At 41.3% G+C, this 10,871-nt stretch overlaps 1 protein-coding gene across 2 annotated transcripts in view; it reads right to left on the bottom strand.

Annotated features, from left to right (window-relative positions):
- The window catches only part of TBCA (tubulin folding cofactor A), a 31,140-nt gene extending 20,648 nt beyond the window's left edge, over window positions 1-10,492 (bottom strand). The window contains exon 1 of one of the 2 annotated variants that reach the window (XM_086629408.1): window positions 10,395-10,492. Coding sequence is in view for 1 of the 2 variants with exons in the window: in XM_086629407.1 (XP_086485533.1) it covers window positions 10,395-10,447 (53 nt within the window). In the remaining variant the exon portion in view is untranslated. The remainder of the gene's footprint in view (window positions 1-10,394) is intronic. The other variant, XM_086629407.1, reaches the window with a different exon arrangement.
- Between the last annotated feature and the right edge of the window lie 379 nt (window positions 10,493-10,871).

Below are 10,871 nucleotides of genomic sequence, written 5' to 3'. Positions count from 1 at the left end.
GCAAACTGCTGCCCATAGTTTTATAACATAAAATATACCTGTAAGGTTGCTCTGTTCTGAAAGCAGTAAGTATTTTCTTACACCACCTACAAGATGTGGAAAAGTCTTTGAGAAATAGATAAGAGAAATGTTCTCGAGTCCACGTGTGCTCAAGAAGCCTACAAAGATCCAAACATTCAAAGTCAATATGGATCTGTTCTTTTTATTCTCTACATGCATTCAGCATGCCCTTTAGCCATAAAGTTTTTTCTTCATGCTTCAATCTTTATCATAGAGTTTCAAGATAAGGTCTCAAATTTTACGATAGTAATGATTTTTATAAAATTAACAAAATTGCTATAAAGATTAACTTACTTAAAAATCAGAACAAAGCCACAATCTAAAATAATGGTGTAATACGTTTTGCAGTTGAGTCAGATGTTAAAGAAATGCAAAATCTTTAAGGAAGTTTCATTTTTTAATGTATTTTGTTACAGTTCCCACATCCCATTCTGCTTTCTAGCAAGTGTTACAGTTCCACGGACTATCAAGAAGTACATGAGAGCTTTTGATTTGAGGCATCTGGTACATAATTAAGGTACCAACTAGTTATTGACATTTTCCTTTCCTTCTCCCCTTTTAAAACAAATCTACGGACCAAAAATTCTCAGGTCGTTCCTCTCCTTGGACACCCAAAGTTAAATAAGTAAAAACTGACAACTGCATACAACTAATAACAGCTTATTCTCATATTTCAAGTCTCCATTTATAATAGCTCTTTTCAGCCTTCAGAACTCCACATAAATGTTCAAGGGAAGTGAAGACTCTGACATACATGGTTTAAATCTACTGAAAACAAGCTTGTTTTCTTCAGATATGTTTCATGGACACTGAAGCATAAGTCTACACCCTTAGGGAAAAAAATAACCCAAACAAAACAATAGTATTTTACTAGCTTCTCTCAGGCTTTCAAAATTAAAAAGTAGAAGTATAAGATCCAGTTATTCTGGACCTTGTCTCCAGCGCCAGGCAGTGGTTAACTACTAGGGAAAGGGTATAAAGAAACAAGTGAAGTCTAAAGTGACATTTCCTGTGGTATACCTGCCTCTAGAAATCAAGTTAAGGAGTTTTTAACACTGAGGAACAGAACTAAACCATTGATGTTTAATAGACAATAGGTCAGCTCCTGGCTGTGGCTGCTGCCCTTTTAAAATCCTTTACATGTTTGACTTCCACATCACTTAATCAATTTCACAATTTGTGTGTTCTGTGCAAAAAACACAGTTTTATTACTTTAAAGCTACAGACTAAACCCAGAGGAGCTCAAAGGGCTTGAGAGAATCTTAAGGTAGAAGGAAAACCAAGTAGTTCCTTAACTACCTTTTCCATACCATTATGATTTACTTCCTTATCTATCTTCTGCTCACTTTCTCTGCCCCGCTTCAGCTCCCTAAGCTGAAAAGCAAAGTAACACAAGATGGTTCAAGACAGTCAAAAAGCTGACCACTGCTGAACAAAGGTCCTCTCCCCGCCAATCCCAGCATACATCTCTGCCAGCACTAATGCTCAGATGCTCTCTGCCTGAGGCAATTCAGTTCACCAAAACAGCAAGAAATTAACACAAGGAAAAAAAAAAAAAGCGCTGAGTTTTTCTCCTGGGTTAAGCAAATTGAGTGAGCTCAGCAAAAGGTTTGACTAGTATCAGAGACCAGAGAACCAGAGAGGAGGAGAGGGAAATGAGACCTTTGAATTTAGCATGGCTTTGATTTCTGAAGGGACATCACTCCTATTCTGTTTAGGGTGCAGAGCTTCAAGTGGTTTAGACTGTTGTAACTTCTGGCAGCTGCTGAAAGAACCCCAAATACCCCTTCTTTCTCACTCCCCAAAGTTACATTTGTTCCTACTCTGGTCTTTTTATACATCAACACTAGTGTCATCTCCTGTAGCTGCATCATTAGCAGTAGCAAGCAGATCTACCTCTCTGATCACAGGAAGGGCACACAGTTTATCTGAAGGCTGACAGATGAAAAAAGTATGCACAACATGAATTTTCTGAATGCATAATGAAATTAAGATCCTCTGTACTAGGCAGTCAAAAATTCCATCTTCCTGAGCCACTGTCACAGACAGCAACTACTGGAGGATGCCTAGAATAAAAATGATAAAATGGTATAAGGACAGCACAAGCACACACTACTACTCTTCTTGTTTCCCCCAATCTCCAGCAATTGCCAACAAATCAGGTTCTGCATGAGCTAGAATGACACCTATGTGCTTAAGCCACCAAATAAAGACTGCTCTCCAGCCTTAGAAAAATCAACACAAGAAACACCTCCCTGGCTGGAATTTCTCAATTTTGCTATTGAAAGGACATGCCTCTCTTCAAAATTAATGCTACTGTTAACCATAGTATATGCTAATATGCCACGGATTCAGCCTAAGCACACAGAAAACCCAAAGCTGACAGCATGTACTGACTAGATAATGAAATACCTCTGCCGACTTAGTTCAAACTTAAAAATTCATATAGAAGTGTAACTGTACAGGGTACAGCTTAAATTCCATGTATTAACACTATGCACAATTTTAGCGCAAGTAATTCAACAACTGCAGTAACACTGGCACTGTGCTAATCACCACCTGCAGGGCTTAAAATATCAGGTCCCAAATCTGCACATTTATGCACATTCTTGAGTTCACTAAGGCAACATAAGCAGAGATGCATTACAGACTGGAGCCTAAAAGGAAAAGTCCAGGAAGGAACATGAAGAAAGCAGGAAAGAAATACAATACTTGCCACAGTTAACACAAACTGGCATGTTTTCTTAGCCATGAGTGACTAATTTGGACAGGATCTCAAGTTTACGCGTTCACTTTCTTGATAGTGAACAAAATCATCATAAACTTCCTCTTTTAAGAGTCACGATGTAACCATAGACAAGGATACACATAATTTTTAAGCCCCTCTGCATCTACAGCTTACAGAATTGAGTTATCATGACATTTCACGTTAACTTTGCAAGCTTGGTTTTTGTCAGAGATTACTACTGTGAAGACTATAAAAATCAGTTACAGGGTCGTTGGGTTTTTTTGAAGTCAGAAAATTATTTCAAGTTAAAAATTACTTGGTTTTAACATTTTTACAGCATCTCTGTTACTAGAGATTTCTCTGAATCTCCAGGGCTTCACATTCGGTCCTTGCCTCCAACACAGTTGTTTCCCTGCTCTTGCAACACATTCCTACAGATTTTTTCTAAATCCTTGCCATACCAACAACTGAAGTTCCCCTTTTTACCCTGCTGAGAAAGTCTGCCTGGCTAGGGCATTCCTGAATGCCAGCAGGAGCTTGGAGGGGGCAGAGAAACGGAAGAATCCAATAGACGAAACCAGGATGAAAGCTCAAGTTGTGTACTACTCAAAAAGCAGAAGATTCCGGCTGGGAATCAAGATTTTGCTGAGGTATTGCAAGAAGCAACTTAGATGGTTGGGCATAAAGAAGAGAAGTGCTATTCCATCAAGAGAGCTGAAAGAGCATTTCTGATGGGCTGAAGACAAGAGCTGGAAAAAAGTGAAAAGTTTTTTTAGCCCACTCTGAAGTGGCTCTGGAGCAGAAAAAATTCTGGGAGAGAATGGCGTGAAATGGAATGGGACAGAAGTTGAAAGCTGTAGAAGCTGAGGAGCCCCAGAATTTCACTTCTGGAGAAGTAAGGACAAGAAACAGGGCCTCTGTTGTGGCAACAATTGGTGTTACCACAGATCTCCATTTTCCCTTCTATAGTCCAGTCATCATCTTCAGTCAAGACCTTTGTTTTGGAGAAAAGGCACAAAATTTACTTCCTCCTGTCATTACCCCCTCACCCCAACTGGAGATGATCAACTGGAAGTGTTACAGTAATATGCAAAATTAAATAGAACTATAATCATATTATGTGTGTAGGCAATTCACAATGCATCAGGAAAGAGACTTAACACAGTTTAAAGAAAATATGATGGACCTCCTGATCCTGAATGAGATTTCCACATATATGATTCATATAATTTAATAATACTTAACTCAAAATTAAGCCCGGATGAGTTATGGTTGTTAGTGCAGTTGTAACTCATCTTCTGTATACAAAGCACTATCATAAATTAATATAATTTTTTAGTTTTCCCATAGATCCACATTCTAATTCAGTACAAAATGATTATTTGTAACTGTTTCATCTGCGTAGGTGAATACGTGGCTCCATGCCATGAATAAGAATGCCATGAAAAGAGTATGTACAACCAAAACCAAGACACCAGTACTACATGTAAGTCTAATGGAACCAAACTAAAGTTGCCAAGCAACTGTAACTACTGTATTTCCAAACTTTTGAAAGACTGCTTAAAGAATTTAAGGTTGAAAAGTCACAGTTTTGCATATGTTAGTGCCTAAAAAAAAAAAAAATTCCATACCCCTTAATATCTAATCACTACCTACACCTATAGTGATAAACCTGGTGCGCAACATAGTTTTGCCAATTAAAATGATGACATCAACAGATTACTATGGTCAACATAGACATGCGTAAGCCAGTTTTGCCTCAGGGGGCAGAAGACGATCGTAAACACAAAAATCCCAACATGCCAGAATCATGACATGTCAGAATCATGCCTTTCACTAAAGGTCTTGCTTTCTTTTTAGAAGAGGTAATGGGATGGAGGAAGGAATGCAAAGGAGGCAATCTTCTAAAGATCTGACTATTACTAATTCAAATTTGTGAGACAGTTCTCAAAAAGAACCAGTGTTTAGGCCTCCTAAAAACGTAAAACAATCAACAGCATTTAGAAAAGAACAAAACAGCAACACACTATGCAATTTTCCCAGCAATGACTGTGCTCCTCTCACAGCTTTTTAAGGTATGTGTGAGTGCTGTTTGGTGTTCCTGAAGTTTAAAAGCAAGCATGCATTGGAAAACAGAGAGAAACAGGAAACCCTTCAAACAAGTAGTTTTGTTTCTGGAGAGTAAACTTGCAATTACCCTTCAACTAATTATCTGGGTTGGTGACTACATAGCCACAGACGTTAACTCAGACAGCACTATGTAAATACAAGTGTGCTCTTTTCTCAGCCAGTTCACATCAAGCAGTTTTTAACATGGGACAGAGACTAAGTATAAAGACTGAAGTGGCCTTCAAATGCAAGGCCAACTCGGAACTTTCTGTATCTGATCCAAATACACCTTAAGTACCTTCTGGAGTGCTCCTGGTATCTAAGTAGCTCTGGACCACAACAACAGCCACATTCAGCTAGCACTGAACCTAAGTTTAAGACTCCAGGATGGAGCTGGTGATAACCTTAGACAACAGACGCACAATGCTGCTGCACTCTGAGATGGGTTATTTCATTTGGATAGAGCCAGCTTGTATCCAGCAGTGCATGCAATATATTCACCCTCCTGAATCCCTGAGATCTTGGATGTGCAGTGTACACACATTAAATCGCTTTATCATGCTGACTTGGTATAGCTGAGCAGCTCTGCAGATCATTCCTCAATACCTGTGTAACATAAGACATCCCAGCCCTTCCCATTAATTGAGCTAATAAGCAGTTGTTGCATACAATCTTCTAATTATAATGAGAATAAAGCAGACATGAGTTTCTTATTAATATACTGATGAAAAGAATCAGAGCTATTGCCTATGGCTAATGGGAAACAAGCAAGAGTAACCATAATTCATATCATGGACAGAAGATAGAGAAAATTTGTGATTTGTACCATAAATAGCAAATTTATTCAGTAACTAAGAAAATGAACTAGTTTTGTGCTTGAATTAGCCACAGAGTCAACATATAGCAAAAGGAGCATCTCCATTCTCTGCAATACTTCATACTTCACTTGCAAAAAATATATCCTGAACTCACCAGTAAAATAATTAAATTTAAAAGAACTGTTTAAATTTGTTTCTAAAAATAGACAAAAGAGTTTTGTGCAACTTGCAGAACTTTCTGTGCTTGGAGAAAAAAATAATCAGTGTAAATTGCTTGGCAATATGATGATATTTTATAAAGAGAAAAAACAGTATCAACACCAGTGTGACAGGCAAAAGAACAATCTTGGGAAGATTCCATAGTTTTAGAAAGGTGGTTTTAAAAAGAGCTGCTTAACAAAAATCAATACACTTTCCCCATAGGTTCATGATGTAAAATTCTATAATCAAGGCTTGTAGATTTGTAATTATGGTATGTCAGCCACATTTAAACAAGAGTGTTAAAAGATTGTTAAAGTTAAGCTAACACAATTGCAATGTGAATTGTCTTAGTCTCATTCTAATCTACTGGTGTCACTTCCACTTAATCAGATGGAAACTATGGGCAAATGTCAGTGCTATTTTCACATGACCCAACTTACTTTGTTTGCAGTAGTTTTTAAAATCATTGCCAATCTGAAATGAGAATAAGATATTTTTAAAAGGTTTTTTGTTCTAATCAATTTCCTCACTATCCAGCAGGTTGTCCAAGTTTGGGTTTACTGAGAGTAAGACTACTTTGAAGTGATTAAACTAGAAATATTGCTTGTTAGGACATAAGCCGCAAATACAGCAAACATTATTATTCACGCTCATGAAATCTACTTTTTTGAATGACAAGCTAATGAAAGTATGGAATCGCCAAGAGCCTGGCTATCAGATTTGTCAGAAATGCAAAAGGTTTTCCCTAATCCTACTTTAAATTTCTTTCACTGATACGTAGCAATGTAAGAAGCATGAAGGCAAGTAAGGAACCCATGACCTACCATATAGTCCTTTGACAGGAGTACACAAAGAATTTATGATATACAGCTAAAAGAAATCCCAAAGCAGAAAGCTGCTTTGTTCTTAGTTTTTTTTTAAAAAAAAGTGAGTTAGGTAACTAAGGAGAGAAAAGAATGTGCTACAGCAGATGATCAAAAAAAAAAAAAAAAAAGCTGAAAAAGTTCAATACATCCTAATGATCCTTGACCCTTACATTTTTTTTATATACTCTTATAGCCTAAGCTTTGAACTTGCTTGAAAAATCAGTATTACAGGCTAAATTCAATGTACTTTTCTAAACTGTAAATGCAGGAAAAAAATAAGGAAAATTAATTGAAGTGTTAAGTCATCACTTCATGGCATGTTTAATAAGCCTCTACATGAGTCTTCTCACATACCAGGAATAAATACCTATATAGTTGTTCTAGTCCAAAATAAGAGGACAATGTTAATGTTCCTAAGTCAGCTCAAGTCACGTGCACGCCCACTGTAGTAGAGAGTCCCTAATTAGGCTTCTAGTTGGAGAAGGAAGGGTAGACTAGGACAGAGTCATACCTCCTCTTGTATCTGCGTGCAACCCTCACAGAAGTGGGAACTGCTGCTGCATCATCTCCCCCACGGGGAGTATAAGGCAATATTCCTGTTCTCTTTGTTTTTTTAAAGTTACCTTCACTTACAGTATGTCAGCTGCTGCAGAGTAACTGTAGATGCGCATATTGTTACCACGCAACAAACACAAGCTAGGTTTACTTGCTTCTTCACAGTCATTCTCCAAAAGCAAATCTGAATCCTGTTGACTGCATTTGTATCATTTTCCCAAATGTTTTCACCCCTTTCTTTGTAGTAGCCCTGAAACGTGTACAGTTGTGTGGTGAGCTGGTCCAGGCAGGCCTCATCCTTGAAAATAACTTTTTTTTAGTCCTGGTTATTTTTCAGCAGATCAGCTCCCTGAAATATACAGATGGGTGGCCACCTAAGTCCTTTGCTCTGTAACACAGTCCCTCAGATTTAGATTCGCTTGAATCATCACGGACCAACACCAAGTCTTCTCCTATCACAAGCAGCAATTGTTTCAGCTCCGCGGAATGCCCACCTATACAGTACCCCTGAAACATACTGTAACTTATTAAGCATTGTTTTTAAGGGGCCACTGGATTTGTATTAGGCTCACAAAACAGGCCTCAGGAATACTCAGACTTTGCCTGGACTTACTGTTATGACTAGGTGACAATTACCTGCTTTGTTTTAATTTTTGCTCAGCTTTGTACAATCACATGGTATAACACTATTGTATTGATTTTTGTTACTAACAAAAATGAGCTATCTCTGACTTACAATAAAAAAGTGGCATAAAAGATCAAATCTGATGAGAGCAGGAACACGGGACGACAGCAGAGCCCTTAAAAACACAGGCATAGGAAGATGCTGAAATGCTCCCACACTGTAAGCAACTCACCAACAGTCAAATAGTGGTCAAAGGAATACAACCCTGAGCGATGGCTGAAACCAATTTTAGGATAATACAGAAAAAAAACTATCCAACACATGTAAACCACACCATATGCAGTAAATTCAGATAAAATGTGGAGTGCAAAACAAGGAAGAAAAACTAAGACGTGAAATATTTCATATGCATTTCTCAGTGCAGACTCTGAGAAAGACAAAACAATCAACATCATATGCTTCTCTCAACACAGGATCTGGGATGGTGATGACTTGCTCGAATTTGTCCTCTTCCCACTACCAAATTTAGCCAGTGGCCTTAAGACCCAAAGGGCCAGCAAAAACGTGAGTGTAAGTCAAGGAAAGGGTGCTATTAGAAACAAAGCAGAAACATTAGAAACTTTGTGTATGTTAATTTTGACTGCATATAAACTAAACTGTGTTAGTATCATTGTAACTGCGCTAATATCCAGTGGGAATTTAAGCAACCTACTCTGTAATTTGGATGGAACGAGCTTGTACCAAAATCAAAACCAGCATCCATAGATTTACATAAATCAAGTGAACAAACAGGAGTCACACTAAGCAGTAAAGAAATTGCTCACACACGGCAACCAACACTACTAAATTTTTTATCTCTTCTTCTCAGCTCCCTCAGACTCACTTAAACTGCAGAAGCAGAGAAACAGAGCGAAAGAACTTGCAAGCTAATCCCAGAGCTGGAAGAACAAGAGACAGTGGCATACAGACAGCTGAGCTAGCTCCACATGCAGTTATGTGCATAACCACGCTGGCACCATTAGGCAACCTCAAGGTCTAGGGGGACACAGCCACATGGTACAGCGCTCACCACGTGAACACGCAGGCCTGCGCCAGCTCTGTGGGGGTCTCCACACAATTGTTCGTTGCCTAGTAAAGACTTGCCCCTCACTGTTTCCCAATCTACAAACATGAGTAAAAAGCTTGTTCAGGTAACTTTTGTGATGATTTATCCTTCAGCAACGCTCACCTCAAATGCCTTTCAGTATTACCACATGGCTCTCTCAGAAAAACTATCAAACAGCAGCAGTAAGCCAGTAGTGAAACTTCTAGAAATTACAAATTCTACAAAAGTGAAATTCTGTTCTATTAGATACAACAGCTTTCCCAAAAGTCTCTAGACAAATAAGTTCTACTTCTAGCTAAGAAAAAGAATACGCAGACTGAAAAATTGTTAAGTAATTCTAGTTTCCACAGACCTCAATAGTTTGTCTATAAAAACCAGCACAAGATACGATCCACTTAAAAATGCACAGAGGACGTTTACAATGTCCAGCAAAGCCAGCAACCAGAACACAGGTCATGAAAGGGACCCAAACCAAAAGGCCTAAAATTAGACAAGTCATAATACAAAGCTGATTGCATGAAACTGGACTATTTAATGTCCTGATCTGGCACATATACTAATTCCTGTCTCGGTCTGAGCCAGCAGAGTCTCTGGAGGGTGCAGCGTTAATAAACCCCACTATGACCAAATATTTAACATTAAAGACTTATGTTTACAGTCGTAATAAGAGAGATTCAGACAAATAAACTGCAACTTTTCTTAAAAATTAGGACTGTGTTAAAACTAGGCAAAATCGAAACTCAGGTGACGACTTTTCCATCGGTTTGGCAAACTTTCGAGTCTGAAATAACCCATTCAACAGTTGTTTTGGTAAAACAGGTTAAGACTTAATGCCTCGGCGAGGTATCTGGCGAGACTGCCCTGTACCCTGCCGAGGCAGCGAGACTCCCCTTGGCTCCCCAAATCGCTAACGAAACAGAACAAAATCCCGGTTGTATTGTCGTCTCGGAAAGAAAGGCGTGTTCCTGACGACGACAGTGCGCGAGAGGAACAAGCCGGCAGCCATGCCAGAACTTGTGCCGGGGCTGCCCCTCCGGCACACCCGGCCGCCCCGCCCAGCACAACAACACCGCCTCAACTCCCGGCCCCGCAGCAGGCGCGGCCGGCAGCGCACGAAGCCCCGCTGGCGGCTTCTCCGCCGGGCCCGTCAGAGCCTCCGGGGGCCGCGGCAGGGCCCTCTCCCTGCTGAGGGCGACGGGCGCTCCGGCAGCGCTCCCGGGGACGCCCTCGGCCTCCGCCAACGGCCCCCAACGGCCCAGGCGCGCGCCCGAGTCCCCGCGCGGCGCGGCGGGAGCGGCGGCGCTCTCCCCCTCCCGCGCGCACTCACCGCCTCACAACCCCGGTCTTGATCTTGATCTGCCTCAAGCGCGGGTCGGCCATGGCGGCGGAGCGGCGGCGCAGGTGCCGAGGGGACGCGGCAGCGTCGTGAACTGCGCAGCGCGACCCCGCGCATGCGCCAAGCCGCCAGCCTGGGCGGCACCACCGGGAGCGGGGGCGGGGCTCCGCGGTGTTCCCCCCCACGCCCGGCCCGGTGGAGGCGTCCGGGCAGCGGGGCGGCGGCGTCCCCAGGGCGACCGGCGGGGCCGGGCCGGGAGCGGGCGGGCTGCGGGGGGCTGAGGCGCTTCTCGACCTGTCAGGCGCTTCTGACTTCAGTGTCATTCGCCATTCGTTCGCAAGCACGCATGCGAAAAAAGTTCGAATCGACCCTCAGATGCGGCAACAGGAGTGATTCTGAGGGCCCGTGACGGGTACCGAGGCTGTGACCGGTACCCCCTGCTGCCGAACCCCGGTAGTGTGGTTAGCG

Source organism: Tauraco erythrolophus, chromosome Z, assembly GCF_009769465.1.
Source record: "Tauraco erythrolophus isolate bTauEry1 chromosome Z, bTauEry1.pri, whole genome shotgun sequence".
Taxonomy (NCBI): domain Eukaryota; kingdom Metazoa; phylum Chordata; class Aves; order Musophagiformes; family Musophagidae; genus Tauraco; species Tauraco erythrolophus.
Note: the sequence above shows the minus strand (reverse complement) of the source record. Positions and strands in the feature narration are given on the sequence as shown.